This window comes from Chrysochloris asiatica, unplaced genomic scaffold (genome assembly GCF_000296735.1).
Source record: "Chrysochloris asiatica unplaced genomic scaffold, ChrAsi1.0 scaffold00034, whole genome shotgun sequence".
Classification (NCBI taxonomy): Eukaryota; Metazoa; Chordata; class Mammalia; order Afrosoricida; family Chrysochloridae; genus Chrysochloris; species Chrysochloris asiatica.
The window spans coordinates 3,347,120-3,362,892 of record NW_006408552.1 but is presented as its reverse complement, the minus strand read 5'-3'; the positions used below and the strand labels follow the sequence as shown (position 1 = coordinate 3,362,892).

The 15,773-nt window shown below is 47.7% G+C and overlaps 1 protein-coding gene across 1 annotated transcript in view; it reads left to right on the top strand.

Annotated features, from left to right (window-relative positions):
- The window catches only part of POR (P450 (cytochrome) oxidoreductase), a 32,518-nt gene that overhangs the window by 10,098 nt on the left and 6,647 nt on the right, over positions 1–15,773 (top strand). The window contains exons 2-3 of the mRNA XM_006859685.1: positions 8,913–8,964; positions 15,531–15,659. Coding sequence (XP_006859747.1) covers positions 8,913–8,964; positions 15,531–15,659 — 181 coding nt within the window. The remainder of the gene's footprint in view (positions 1–8,912; positions 8,965–15,530; positions 15,660–15,773) is intronic.

Sequence of the window (15,773 nt, the reverse complement as noted above, 5' to 3'; positions counted from 1 at the left end):
GGGGGGTGTAGGATGAAAGGTTGGGAACAGGGCACCAATAGCAGAGACTTCAGAGTTCAAAGGAGGAATCCTATGCCAATACTCTGTGATCCTCACGACCCAGTGAAGAGAATGGTGTTTTCCCATTTGACAGATGGCTAGGTGACTCCAAGATTGAGTAACTTGCCCAAGGTTACATAGCTAACAAGTGCTAGAAGTAGAATTGCAAGCCAGGACTGCTCTGCTCACGGCTCCTCTTACTTTCCCTCTTGGCGTTACTGCTGCTCACCCCCTCTGATTGCACACGGTGGCAGGGGCTCTTTGATCTCGTTTTCAGTGAGCCAGTCTGCTTTCACTGAGGGCCAGACTTTGAGACCATTCACCTTCTGCCACTGTGACTGAAAACATGAAAAGAGGGTACCCAGCTAAACTGGCAGCACCCTCTTTGGTTCCCAACCCTAGAGTCGACTCTACCTGTTGCAATCTGTCCTCCTATCTGCGCTGCCTGCCACTGCTAATGTTATTATGTCTCTGACCTTGGGTGCCTATTACCCAGAGACTGCAAAACTTGACCGCCAGACCCTAGACTCTGGAAGGAGCTGTTCAAAAGCAACTTCCCCATATGTGGCCAATGGTAGGGGAGAGTCCCAGAAAGCATTCTGCTGTTCAGAAAAGTTGATGTGCATTGCTGTCTTCAGAAATCCTTCTCAGTATTGCTGGGGAGTGGAAACAAAGTGAATCACACCAGGGGCATTGTAGCGAGTCCTTGTCCTGATGACTCGGCACTTGTGCCCAGCCCCCCCTATTCAATTTCTCCACGTGGTGAACTGCAACTGACTTCTAAAGCCTGAACCAGAAAGACTCCTGCTCCTAATTTAGGAATGTACGGCCCTAATTGGAACCTTTTGTGCTCTGTTCTGAGACCATGTGGTCTCTGGACCCCAGGCCTGGGCCAGCTGCTTCTCTGCACGAATACTTAAACGTCCTGATTAACTTCTTGTGCTCAGGAGTCTTGGAAGGGGTGCTCCTGCAGAGAACATCTCAGCAGCAAATGGAATGTTGCAAAGATTCCCCTTGCACGCATTGATCGTCTGTGTTGCGTTTGACAGCACGGGGAGCTTCCAAGTACACAGGGGCTAGACAAGGCTAATATAGTGTACCCTGTGCCTCCGGTTCTGTGGGACCACAGTGCTTTTGTGTGGAGGAAGACGGGGACCAGATCTAATTTACTGCGAGATCCTCGGGCAGCAGGATCAATGCCATAGCAACCTCACAACTGTGCATTTTAGTGTCTAGAATTGCTGCATTCAGCTGACTTTTTTTTTTTTAATAGGAAAGGGAGAGGGCGTGGGGAGAAGGGTTCTGCTATAAACAGTTACCAAGGAGACCCAAGCCAGAGTTGGAAAGGTTTTCTCCTTCCCTCGGTCCATACAGAAAGAGGAGGGGTGCCGGGCCTGAGCCGCAGGGGATGACGGGAGGTTTCACTCTTGAGCCCTGATTTTTTCCCTGTTGGAACTGCCAGATGTTACAGTGTTTCCAGGCTTGTGGGGACGGATGCAGCCAGGGGCTCAGAGGAGAACCCTAGAGGACTTGAGGTTGGCTGGGAACACAGCCTGCCTCTGCCCCACAACTTATGACTGAGGATGGTGGAGCACGGCTTTGTACTCACTGGCTCCCTGCTGACTTCCAAGAGCAAACAGTAGCCTTTTTTTTTTTTTTTTTCCTCCCCTAAAGTCCTGGAGTTGGGAGTGAGACACCATGGGTTGCACATACTCATCTCCGCGGGAGGAGCCAACCCTGAGAAGGTCAGTTCCAGACAGGGTTCTAAGCAGCAGCTGACTGGGTTGCTGGCCCTTGGGCTAGGGGACACCTGGCACCCATTCTTGAGTGTGGCTGGAACTTCTTCCTAGGCAAGGGCACACTCTGGAAACGTGGGAGAGAGCACTGTGTTATTTGAGCCACGGAGTTGGGAGTACTCTTCAGGCGTGTTCCCCAAAGTTGCGGGGGGGGGCGGGCGGTGAGCATAGGCACTGGGGTCCCCTTTAAGCAAGGGGTTGCGGGCTGCAGAGGACTGCAAGGTGGATTCTGAACAAAGGGGTGAGGACTGGAAACTACAGGCAGGCCCTGGCATAGACTCCTTTGGTGTGGAAGATCAGGTTCCACTTGAAGGTCCAGGTCTGAAGCTCTCAGGTGGGAGGTGAACCTTTTCTGGCTGACCAGGTGAGTTCTGCTCCTCAGAGCTTCACAGCTGAGCTTTTGGGGTGAGGATGGAGTGTCTCACCAGCAGGAAGATAGAGAAATTGCACTGTTCGGGAGCGGTAACCTAGAGGAACAGGGGCTGTATAAGTCTCCTTGGGTTGCCTGTGCCCCATGGACTGCCTGCCCAGATCCTCTGGATACCATCTCTGGAGTAGAAGGGTTCACTCCTCCCCTCTGCGGCTCAAGCTCAAGAAGAGACAAATGCCAGACCTTTCAGACCTGCTTACACTTCCGGAAGAAGCCTTCACCCTCCATGGTCAGCCTTGGGATGTAACAGCTAAAGCTGCCTGAGAGCGCCCCTGACTTTGCCCTGCTCTGTGCTGATGCAGCAGGGAGGCCAAACCAAGGCCCTCCTCCCTTCCGATCCCGTCCCCAAGCTGAGCTCACCCCTGGCAGCCCGCTCTTCATCCGGAAGTCCTGAGGCAGCCTGGGGTCCTGTGGCTTTCTCTCGTGGGAACCGTTGTCTGTCTCTGAGAAGCAAAGGAGCTTTTGCGTCCCATCGGATGCATCCAGTTGCGTCTTAGCATACACCTCCTGGACCCCAGGGTGTCTGCGAAATCACAGCAAACTCAGTACCCTCTTCTTTCTCCCTTGGGTTGTTAGTGAACTTTCAGCGGCCAGCTACTGAGATCCAGATGTGGAGATGTAAGTAAGAGAGCTGAGCCCAGAGAGGGCAGGGCTGGTCCGCTCCCAGACCTGATGGATTTGAACCCAAGTCTTTCCTCCTAACCCTAGCCTCTCCCTTCCAGCTGAGATTTGTCACAGAGCCTGACCTTCCCCAACAGGATGCCTGGCCTTCTGAAGGTGTAGGCAGCCTTGGTGTAGCGCCATGCGTTGGTGCCTGGCACAATGCCTGCCCCACATAGTACAGAAGACCAGCCTGGTGCTCACAGGCCAGCAGGGTTGGCCTCTTGTTCCTTCCTTCAGCAAGCCTTCAAAATCCACCTTCTTCAAAATGCAGCATCTGTGGAAACACTTGTTTGAGAAAAGACAGGAGCTGATGTCTGACCGTCTCAGAGGTAGCACAGCTCCCCACCCCTAGAGTCCCCCTCAGCCCCTCTGTCTACCTCATGCTGGGTAGAGGACTCCAGACAGACTGACAGAAAACCCCGGATGCTACACATCATGCGAATGACAAAGAAATATCCACATACCTCACCTGCTGCCCCCACCAAAATTACTCAAGTCAGACGTCAAATTCAGCAATGTGTATAAGGGGCGTCAACACCGAATGCGCTGTACTGAAGATGGTGACAAATCACCTGACTATTTGAGAGGCCAGGAAAGTTACTCAGAAAAGAAAATGGTCAGTTCTGTCTTAAAGGATTAATAGAATTCTGTGGGGCAAGGGTGGAGGAAAGGCTTTCTAGGAAGAGGGAACAGTGTATGCAAAGTCCTGGAGAAACTAAAAAGTTAAAGCAGCCAAGAGATTGTAGCAGGTGGTGTGTTGGGAAATGGGGTTGTAGAGGTTTCCTGTTGGTATTTAGAATATCTTATCTGGTATGGGTCTCCTTACTCAGCCTTCCTGTTAAATCCATTTCTGACTCCCAGTGACACTAGGAGAGAGGAGAGCTGCCCATAGGATTTCCAAGACTGTAAATCTTTACAGAGGCAGATGGCCACATCGCTCTCCCATGGAGCAATTGGTGGGTTCGAACCACTAACCTTCAGGTTAGCAGCCAAGCACTTAACCACTGTAACACTAGGGCTCCAACTCAAGGTTTAACTGTTCTTAGTGACTTTTTTGGAGCCTTCAATATCAAAATCTCTCTCTCTCTTATCTATCCTTACATAACACGTTTCTTTAAAAGGTCGTTTTTATTTTCTTATTACAAAAGTTGATGTGTTCATTAGAGGAAGAAAAGTGATCATTAGAAACCAGAGACCTTCTTGTTACCTGGAGATCAGGGTCAAGGTTGTTGATGGTGACGGTGTGCTGTCTAATTGCTCCTAACTGACAGCGTCCCAGTATAGGGTTTCCGAAGCAGTAAATCTTATGGGAGAAGAAAGCCTCATCTTTCTCCCTCGGAGAGACTGGTAGATTCAAACGGCTCTTAATCCACTCTGCTCCCAGGGCTCTGAAGCCCATCAAGTAGAAAAACACTGGAGGAACTGGTGGTGTTGGCCCACCGTAGCTGGCAGAGTAGGTAATTGGCCGGGGTTTTGAAGGAAAGCAAGAGTTACACGGATGAGCACCAACAGACCGAGCATATTACCTGGTCCAGCAGAAGGTGGGGCTCAGGCCAGCACTGCCGTGAGGAGGGGCCCTCTTTCTGAAGCAGAGGCCTTGTTAGGGCAGAGCTGGAGGGGACACAAGAAAGGTGTCAGGTGTCAGGAACAGAGGAAACACAGGAGCTGTGTGAGACACAAGGGGGCTTCAAAACATTCACAGGAAAATACAGTTAAAAAATGGAATGTTTCCACTAACTTACCCTTCCTGGTGTGGTGCTTTAGGATACTCACTAGACGATGAACCACAAGGTCAGCGGTTCAGATCCACTGGCTGCTCCTCAGAAGTCCTGTACAGGGTCCCTATGAGTCAGTAGTGACTTGACGGTACTAACAACAACATGTACGTTTACTTCTGCACGTATATAAATGTGTGCTTATAAGTGTGTGTGTGTTGTGTGTGTACTGACCCAGGGCATACCTCCCCCTTTTCTAGACCATAGTCTCAGGGACCAACAGCCAGTACGATTGTTTCCAGGGACTATGTAAACCTCCTTCCTGGTCACTGGTCCTGAAGTTAGTTCTGCCTGCGTGCGACACCTCCGGGCCAGGGGAGCGTGAAGATGGGCTGTTTGTGGGTGGGCATGTGGGCCAAAATGTCTAGTGTGGGTTAGAACTGGGAGTGAGGGGAAAAGGCAGATTTGAGGGCTGTACTGCTCTGCGGGACAGGCCTACCTGGGGAATGCTGGGCTATGGGGTCAGTGTGGACCTGCCTGCTCTGTGCTCCTGGGACGTTGTTGGGTAGAAATGTCTGGGCAGCTGGATCCCAGTTGGCTCCTTTCTTTGGAACTGGGGGCAAGATTGGAACCTCTGGAGGAGGAGAGGAGATGTAAATTGGCTTTGCTCCCAGGGAACCCTTGGGCACTGAAGCCAGCTTTGCTCCTGGAGCTACTATTGCAGTAAACACCTAACCCTCACCTTGGGATTCATAGGCCCTGTGGGACTGAGGTATCTTTCCAGAGGCAGGCAGCCTCATCTTTTTCCCATGGTATGGCTGATGGGTTTAAGTCATCTACCTTTCGGTCAGCAATGTAAGTTTTTACCCACCACGCCACCAGGGGTTCCTTAGTAAAAAACCTTTGTTGTTGTTAAGTGCCATGGAGTCTGTTCCAGCTCACCGATCCTGTATAGGGTTTCCAAGGCTATAAATCTTTGCAGGAGCAGAAAGCTTCATGTTTCTCCTACAGAGTGGCTGTGAGCTCAAACTACCAATGTTGCAGTTCACAGTCCATTGTTTCTCCTATAGAGCCACCTCCCTCCTAGTCAGAAAATTGTCACTGTTACTGACCCAGGATTCTGACTCAGAGTGACCCTGTGGAGACTTTCTGAGGAATGACTGGTGAGTTTGAACCGCTGACCTTGCGGTTCAAACCGACTTTGCAGTCCAGTGCTTATCCTACAGTACTACACCAGGGCTCTGGTAACTAAAGTCTAGCAGGTACTTAAACATGAACCTTCTGATACATTCGTCTTGATTAGCATCACGTGTCTAAACAGCTCTGCAAAGACATCCAAAGAGAAACCATCCCCCTCTATAAGAGTTGCCACAGACACCAGACTGTTTGCTCTAACCGACATTCTTGTTATGTAGGTGGGGGGTTATAGCGTGTGTATATGTATTTTGATGTTTCCCTCTTTCCCATTTCTTCTTTGTAGTACACTTTTTTTTTTTTTTTTTTTTTAAAGCACGGGAAGTCACAGGGTCAAGGAGAAAGAACAGGGTCAAGGGGAAGACACAGTTCAATTTATGGCATAGGGTGAGCTCAAATGCAGTTTCAGAAGAGACTGCCAAACAGCTTTCTATGGTAGTTCTGCCGTATCATACCTCTGCCGATAGATAATGTGTGGAGATTCTCGCTCTTCACAGCTGGGCTAGTATGTGTGATGTTGTCAGTCTTTTGCGTTGTCCTGTTGTTGTTAAGTGCCATCCAGTTGGTTCCATCTTATTGCACCCCTGTATAGGGTTTCCAAGGAGTGGCTGGTGGGTTTGAACCGCCGATCTTGTGGTTTTCTTACCCCAGCCAGTGCTGATCCTACATTACCACACCAGGGCTCCCCTTTTTCCTAATGGGTTATAATATAGCTCATGGTGGTTTTTAATCTGTATTTTTCTGATAAGTAATACTGCATCTTACCATATGTATTTTGGGCACTTGGATACTCTCTGTAAGAAAATGTGGGGTTTGGGTGGTTGTTTTTTTTGGTTGGTTGGTTGGTTGGTTGGATAGAGGTGGGTGGAATCCCTGGGATGTCCGAGACCAGCTCAAACCTCAGTAACTTTGGAGACGACGCAGCTTCAACAATAAGACAAAGATACACGTTAGAGATCAGGGAGACAGCAAGACTCATGATATCAAAGACCAAGAGCTCTGAGACAAGGCTTGTCTCCAGCTTTATTTTCTTGCTTTCCTCCAGCCCCCCAGGATGTCATCCATCACATTAGCATCAAAGGACTATGTACGGTCCGCTGGGAAGGCGTTTTAACATAAACAAAACCGTTCTAGGTTCATATAGTAATAGGTCTCATGGAAGCATAACACCGAGTGTCGGTTAGCACATTTACCCATCTTGTACCCAGTCGGTTTTCTGTCAGAGTACCTATGGCAGATTCCTGCTTCCTCATGACATTGTGCAAACGGAAGCCCCTGCCTCCAGCCATTCCCCACGGTGGTCTCCAACACTGGGACTCTGGCCTGTGGTCACCATTCAGGTCTGGAAATGAACTCACCCCCCTGGTTCAGTTTTCAGCCAGAAAATAGATTTATAACCCTATGCAGGGTCACTGAGTCAGAACCGACTCAGTGGCATTTAGTAATGACGACATAATGGGGATGGAGTCCTGATGTGGCACCATAGGATAAGCACTGAAGTGCTAACTGCAAGTTTGGTGGTTCAAACCTACCAGCTGCTCCCAGAAAACCCTATGCAGGGTCGCTATGAGTCAGAACCGATTCAACAGTGCTTAGCAACAGCAGCAGAAGCGGTAACTCTAGGGGGTAGGCACCCCTTAGAATCATCCAGAGGGCAGCTCCGACCCAAGGACAAAGCTTAGGAGGGCTAGGGAAGGAGGAGGAATGGAGACAGGAAACACAGGAGGAGGTAGGATGCTGTTACATTGTGGGAACTGCATTCTATGACATGGAACACAGTGTGTATGATTGTTGAGTGGGAAACGGCTCTGCTCTGTAAACCTTCACCCAGTTCATAATACCAAGTTTAAAAAAGACCAAACAAGTACACAAAAATTGCCTGTTCAAATCCGTTGATACGTTTTCTCCGTTTCTGATGTGAATACAGGAATGGTTTATATTCTCAAGACCTTTTTCAAATACAAGGGGACTTCAAAAAGTTTGTGGAAAAATGGAATTGAAAAATAATACAGTTTTTCCACGAACTGTCTGAAGCCCATTTGTATCTTCACCTCTGCTGATGGCTGCCCTCCACTGGTCCTGCTTTCATGGCTTTAAATGAAGACAAATGTCTTTTCATGTGCAGCCTGGTCACTTGACTCAGACTGGCCTCCGTTCAGACATCCTTAAGATTTACCATCCAAAGAAAGGTAAACCTTTTCCCACCTAGCTCTCCGAGACCAGGATTTTAAACCTCATTTACTCAGTCCTAGGTGAGGCTTGGTGACACTCGGGTATGGAGAAGAGACAAGAAAAAGAGCAGCATGTAATAGGGAGAAATCGAGAAGCTGGCTGGTCAGGAGTGGAGAGTGGGTGGACGGTTAGGCCACTTGCAGGCCAGTCCTGAGGATGGTCATGTGCTGGGCAGTGGTGATGCCTCTCAGGTGCTGCAGGGGACAGACCCAATTCCTAGTATAGAAAGTTCCCAGGGCCACAGAGGAGGGAGGAGTGCCATTTGGCCCCAGTGCAGCGGAAGTGGAGCCGCACCTTGAGATGGAGAAGATGAGGAGGGTGGAGGTAGAGGTAATGACCTGAACAAAGTCCCAGGCATTATCAGTTTACCCATCTGCTCCTTGGTTATCGTAGGAAGTGGGGTAGAAGTCCGTACATCCTTTTCTGGTTTGTGGAGGCCAGTGGCACCAGAGGCTGGGATGGACTCTGAAAGGGCGTGGAAACCACTGGACCTTTCCGAGTGGGGCAGAGTGGTGGCCTGGCCATATTGGTTGCTGTGTGAGGCAGGGACTGGAAAATGTGGATTAAGGCAGAGTTGAGATGAGGCTGTGATACCTTGTTGGCTGGAGGTGGTGAGAGACAGAACAGTGAATACCTTGGCACTTCTTTGTTTGAAGCAAACAAATACGCACCTACCCGGGTGCGGACAGGAGGCCTGGTCCTGCCTCTCACAGCCCTAGTGCTGGACCCGAGGCCAGCTGCTGACTTGGTCCCTGGGGAGTGACAGAGCCAGGGCTGAGCTACCCCCGGATGTGCTCCCATGACAGCTGCCTCTCATGTGTTTCAAACACTTGTGTTTTCCAGGACCTCCTCCTCGGTCAAAGATAGCAGCTTCGTGGAAAAGATGAAGAAGACGGTGAGTTTGTTCTGCCTGCGTTCTTCTTGGCGTGTCCTGGCCCTAGTGGTCAAGCTGAGCAGTCCAGCAAAAGACCAGCGCCACTAGGCGGGAGGAACCCCCTGACTAGGAGGGAGTGGCGGCAACTGAGCGAGACTGGCCCCCTTGTGTGGACCTTCTTGTTTGACCAAAGCCCAAAGCTGCTTCGCTGTGGCTGGAAGGTTTGCTTTGTCCTCTGGCAGTTAACTTTTTGAACAAACCATATTATAAGAATTGTTCTTGTTAAATGCCATCGAGTCCATTCCAACTCGTAGCGACCCTGCGTAGGGTTTCCAAGGAGCGAGTGGTGGGTTTGAACCTCTGTCCTTGCAGTCGAGTGCTTATCCTACAACATACCAGGTATCCCATAATAAGAATGTTGTTGTTAAGTGCCGTCAAGTCAATTCCAACCCTGTATAGGGTTTCGGTGGAGCGACTGGTGGGTTTGAACTGCAGACCTTGTAATCCAGCGCATTATCCTGCAGGGTCACACAGCCCCTCCCTAATTTACCAGCGATCCTCAGAAACTTGATACAGTATCGCCCTGTGATTCAGAACTGATGCAACAGCACTTCCCAACAGAAACGCCTGGTGAGGGTCCTACTGCGCCTCCGCAGGGAGCACTGCGCCTCCATAGAGGACCACTGGACTGTGAACCACAAGGTCGGCAGTTGGAGCCACCAACCGCTCTGTGGGACCAAGATGAGATTTTTTGCTGCCACAGAGATTTATATCCCTGGAGACCCTATGCAGGGTGGTTAGGAGTTGGAACTGACTTGGCGACACTTGACACCAGCAAAAGCAATGGCGCTATAGATTAAGCACCAGGCTCTTTCCTGAAGGCTTGGTATTTGGAACCCGCCAGCCGCTCCTTGAGAAAAAAATGAGGCAGTCTGCTTTGTAAAGGTTGGCACCCATGGGGCAGTTCCACTCTGCCCTGTAGTCGCTCTGTGACTCAGAATGAACGTGAAGACAGTGGGCTGAGCGTGGACGTGACTCATGATGGCTTCCCGTCTACTCCAGGCTCTGACCACCAGCGCATGTTCACCTCACACAGCTGTGGTCATTATGAAGTTACCATCTTATTGCGTGTCTGTTTCTGTGGAATTCTTTAATTGGATGAATAGGTACCACACTCACATGGCAAAACTATTCTGGGAAACGCCCCCCTCATGTCCTTGTCACTCTTCATGCCTCTTCCATGTAAAGTACCTGCTCTTAGCATGTTACATGCACTTCTAGAGCTTCTGTACAGACAGACAACTAGAAACAGATAAAAACAAATACAATACAAAATCCCAGGAGTGAAATTGTTGGATTAAAAAGTATTTGCACTTGTTAAGGGGAATAGAGCCTTCAAATTGCCCTCCCTAGGGATTACACCAAAGAGAGGTACCCCAGTGGAATGCAGAAATTTATCAGACTATCACATGCAAGTAAAATTTCGCTAAAGGTCATTTAAAAATGACTACAGCAGTACACTGACGGAGAACCACCAGATTTTCAAGCCAGATTCAAACAAGAACGTAGAACAAGGGATATCCTTGCTGACGTCCAATGGATCTTGGCTGAAAGCAGAGACTACCAAAAAGATCTTTACCTGTGCTTTATTGACTATAAAAAAAGCTTTTGATTGTGTGGATCATGACAAGCTATGGCCAACATTGCAAAGAATGAGTATTCCAGAGACTTCATTGTGCTCATGAGGAACCTGTACATAGACTAAGAGGCAGTCATTCAAACACAGGAGACACTGAATGGCTTAAAATTAGGAAAGTTATATGGCAGCGATGTATTTTACCAGAAGAACGTGGCATCAAGACTGAAGGAAGACTCATTAATAACCTTCAATATGTTTGCTGAAAACAAAGATGACATAAAAAATACTTACTGATGAAGATTAAAGACCACAGCCTTCAGTATGGGTGCACCTCACTGTAAAGAAAACAAAAATCCTCACCACTGGACCGATAAACAACATCCGTATAAATGGAGATAAGATTGAAGTTGTCAAGGACTTCATTCTTCTTGGATCAACTATCAACACTCATGGAAGCAGCAGTCAAGAAATCAAACCGTGTATTGCATTAGGCAAATCTGCCGCACACGACCTTTCTAAAGTGTTGAAGAGCAAAGATGTCAGTTTGAGGACTAAGGTGCGCCTGACCCAAGCCATGGTATTTTCAATAACCTCATATGCATGCCAAAGTTGGGCAGTGAATAAGGAAGACCCTAGAAGAATTGATGCTTTTCAGTTTTGGTGTTGGAGGAGAATATTGAAAGTGCCATGGGCTTTCAATATTCTGTGTTGGAAGAAGTGCAGCCAGAGTGTTCCTTGGAGGGCAGGATAGCCAAACTTTGTCTCTCATACTTTGGACATGTTGTCAGGAGGGACCAGTCACTGGAGAAGGATATCATGTTTGGTAAGGTGGAGGGGTCAGAGAAAAAGAGGAAGACCCCCAGCGCGATGGATTGGCAAAAGAGCAGCATCAGTTGGCTCAAGTATGCCAACAGTAGTGAGGTTGGCCCAGGACCGGGCAGTGTTTCGTTCTGTTATACATAAGGTCACTATGAGTCAGTACTGACTCGATGGCCCCTACCAACAACAACAATGGACAACACTCGTGAGCAGTGGATGAGAACCCCTACTGCTTTGCCAGGAGTTGATCACATTTGGATTTTTTGCTAGTTTTCTAAGTTAAAAACTGATCTCTCAGTGTGTGTTTAATGTGCATTTTTCTTACAAAGTCAAGCAGATTTTCATGTTTGGATGGCAAATTTTTTTCCATTTTTGTAAATCCTCTACTGACATGTTTTGCCCATAATTTTTGTTGTTGTTTTCTTTTTAAAGCTTTTATTGTGAATTGAGTGATAGTTTACATGGGAGAACATCAGTTTTGCACTCATTCTATAATTTTTTTTAATGTTTTATTGTGAGTTATGTGATAGTTTACATGGGAGAACATTAGTTTTACATTCATTCTATCGTATATTGTCTCATTGTCATGGTTACAATCCCCTCCATGCAATCCTTCCCCTCCCCTACCCCCGTATCCCCCAGGTCTTCAGCACACAGTCGCTCTCCCTCTCTGGATCTAAAGTCTCCAGCTGCTCCATCGCTCCACGTCATCATCTCTGGCTCCATTTCAGGCATCACTGCTTCTCTGGGTAGGGTCCCGCTCTCTGCTCTTCTCCCTTGATGGTCCTAGGGACCTCCGCTCCTAGACTCTATCTCTGCGGCTCTGTCAGGCGTCTGTGGCTGCTCCAATCCTTTCCCCAGTTGGCCCCACACAAAATGGCGGCTCCTGGAGCAGCTGAGCATCCCGAACCAGGAAGCAATGGATTTCTTGCTTCTGCCACAAACTCCCCAGCTGTAAGTCTTCCAACCTTCTAAATATTCCATTATATGTGGTTCAGAGTACTAGGACCATTCCCTGAGCCTTCTTGGTCCAGTAGTGTGTGTTGTTCTCAGCAGAGCTCGTCACTACACTTCCACCCGATCCGCCATGTTTTTCCGGAAGCCTCTATCATATTTTGTTTCACTGTAATGATTACAATCCCTTCCGTGCATCTCCATTCAACAGTATTGAATGTATTCAATAGTGTTCTATTCCCTCTGGTGTTTTATTGGCTTTTTGATATACACAAAACCACTCAGGCATATGTAATCATTTAAACAACCAAAGGGCACATTTTACAACCCTGCCTCCTGGCTGCCAGCACTCAACCTTTCTCTTTCCATGAGTCCAGAGTCCTCATCTCTGCCTCCATCTCTGGTGTTGCTGCTTCTCTGGATAGGGTCCCACATTTCACTCGAGCTCTTCTCCCTTGATGGTCCTAGGGTCCTATCTGTTCCTGGACTGTAAGATTAACTACCCTCCTCCTCTGTTACAAAACTTCTACCTTTACAGTTGTGACAATTGCAATTAGTCATGGTAACAATTACTCACTATTAAATCATAAGAATCTTATCCCCATCTCCTTTCACCAGACCTGTCTAGGCAAGATGAAAACTATTCAGTGGGGATTCTACCTTCCCCCACACACTGTGAAACTAAACTCCCTCTTGAAAACTTGTAAGCCAGCCACTTCTTGTCTTTATAGCACCCTCCCCTACCCCCCCACCCATGGAGTCCTGGTGTGGTGCTGTGGATTAAAGCGCCAGACTGCAAAGACATTTGAACTGCAAGGTCGGCAGTTCAAGCTCACCAGCCGCTCCTCGGAAACCCTGTACAGGGTCGCTGTGGATTGGAATCGACTTGACGGCACTTAACAACAACATTTTAGATAGCCAGTGTTGAAGTTGCCCATCCCTATCAACTTATGTATACAGAGGAGACAGGCTTGATCCTTGATGTAAAGACTCCTTCCCTCTCGGTTGGTATTTTGAGCTTTGTTATTGTTAAGTGCCATCAAAGTTATTTCCGATCCATAACAATCTTGTGTAGGGTTTCCAAGGAGCAACCGACCTTGCAGTTCAAACTGACTTTACAGTCTGGCGCATTAACCCACAGTACCATACCAGGACTCCATTTTGAGCTACTACATCCGTAAGGATAGGTTAAGTTCATCAAATTGTAGCAATTTACATTTACTTCCTTTATCAGATTTCTTTATCTTCCTCTAGTCAAGCTCTGGTAAACAAGACATCAACATGTTGCCCATAAGGTTTTATTGTGATTTGACTGAATGTTTATGGAGCAAATTAATTTTCTATTCAACGATTGGAAATGCACCAAATTCCGTTTGTTTCATAACATGGACTGCGGTCCCCACAGTCTACCTCCTTCCCTGTGTTTACAATTCCTGTTTTCCTTCATTCCTGTCCATTCTTGTCTTCTGAGCTTTATTCCTGATCACCTGCTGCCCTTTTGATCTGGTGTGGAGGAATGTTCTCGGGAGTGTTACTGTTCACCCTAAAGGCCTGGCTGTTGTTTGGATGGACACTGATTCCGGGGGCTGCCTATCAGACCAGCAGCCCTCATTTTTAATTATGATTTTTAGTTTGGTTCCCCATTTTCTCCCACTTACTCCAGGGCCTTCTGATGGGATTCCTTTTAGAGCATTCCATGGTGGTAGTGGGGCATCATCTCATTCTTCTGGTCTCAGGGCCCTAGAAGCTGAGGTTTTTGTGGTTCAATAATTAGGATTAATTCTTTCTATGGGTTTTTTATTTTCTTCACTCTTTTTTACTCCAGACAGGGAGAACTCAGTAGTTGCACCTTTGATGGGTGATGTTGTTGTTGAGTGCCACTGAGTTGGCTCCAACTCACAGCAACGCTCTATAGGGTTTCCATGGAGCAGTTGATGAGTTTGAAGTGCCGACCTTATGCTTCACAGCCCAGTGCTGATCCTACAGTGCCACACCAGGTGATGTTGTTAAGTACCAAGGAGTCGGTTCCGACTCACAGTGACGCTGCAGAGGATTTTTGAGGCTGTAAATCTTTACAGGAGCAGAAAGCCTCATCTTTCTCCCATGGAACAGCTGGTAGTTTTGAACGGCCGACCTTGAGGTTAGCAGCCCGATTCGTAACCACTGCATTACCAGAGCTCCTTACACCAGGTGATAGCAACCTTTAAAGACCTCAGTTGCTGTGACCAAAGTGGGGAATAGAACATAGGCTTTGTGGACTGTTTTATGCCCACTGACCTTCATGTCCCCCACAGCTAACAAGTAATTTGTCTTTTGACTTTGCTACCAGTGTCTTTTTGTTTTGAATGTAAAAGTTACATCGCTGATTTCTCATTCTCTCTTTTTATGGCATCTTGGTTTTAAGTCATTGTTTGAAAGACTTCTCCCACTCTAAAGCTATAAAGGATCCTTCCATGGTGTCTTTTAGTACTTTTATTTTTTTTTTATAGTTAAATTTGGTATGTTAGGAATGTGTCATGCTATAAGGTATGAAATATAAACCCAACTGTTTTTTTTTTCCTTTTCTCAGCTGTCTAAATACCCTTTAATATTGTTAAGTGCCATGGAGTCAGTTCTGATTCATAGTGACCCAGTCCATTTTTTCTTTTCAACAGCGTGTGCTTACTTACTTACTTACTTCTGTCATATGTTGCTAATCCTCAAAAGATTTGACTTTTCATAATGTTAGCAGAACTTTGATATGGCCAAGAAACACTAAGACTTTTATGACTCACTTTATTACTATGGCCTAGAACCAAACCCACAGTACCTGGGAAGTCTGCATGTACATTAACAAAATACTCTTAGTGTACAATATACATGTTTGGATCCTAGTGTACAATATAAACTGGTTACAGTCTCTCGCCACTTTATGTAGTGGTTTTCCTATTAATAAGGATGGGTCAGAAGTGTGATCTTGACCGGCTATGTGTGTAAGATTACCTAGGGGACTGGCTGGCTGCCTCTGCAAGGAGACGCTGGTCCCAACTGTGCTTTAGAAAGAGCTGGAAGCAAGGAAAAAATGAGTATGCTCCTGAGAGGGCCCTACCTGCCTGACCCCAGTGGGGTCTCCTGATACCACCAGTGAAGCCTGTGGTTTGGGCGCCTCACTGATGGTGTGTGTGACTTCTTGTAGGGGAGGAACATCGTTGTGTTCTATGGCTCCCAGACGGGGACCGCTGAGGAATTTGCCAACCGCTTATCCAAGGATGCCCACCGCTATGGGATGCGAGGCATGGCAGCAGACCCCGAGGAGTATGACCTGGTAAGCTCCCCAAAGCACTCTGGCCCCCTCCTCAGAGTCAACGCTTTAGGATAGGTACCAGGTTGGGATCCTAAACTTTAGGGTAGGTACCAGGTTGGGATCCTAAACTTTAGG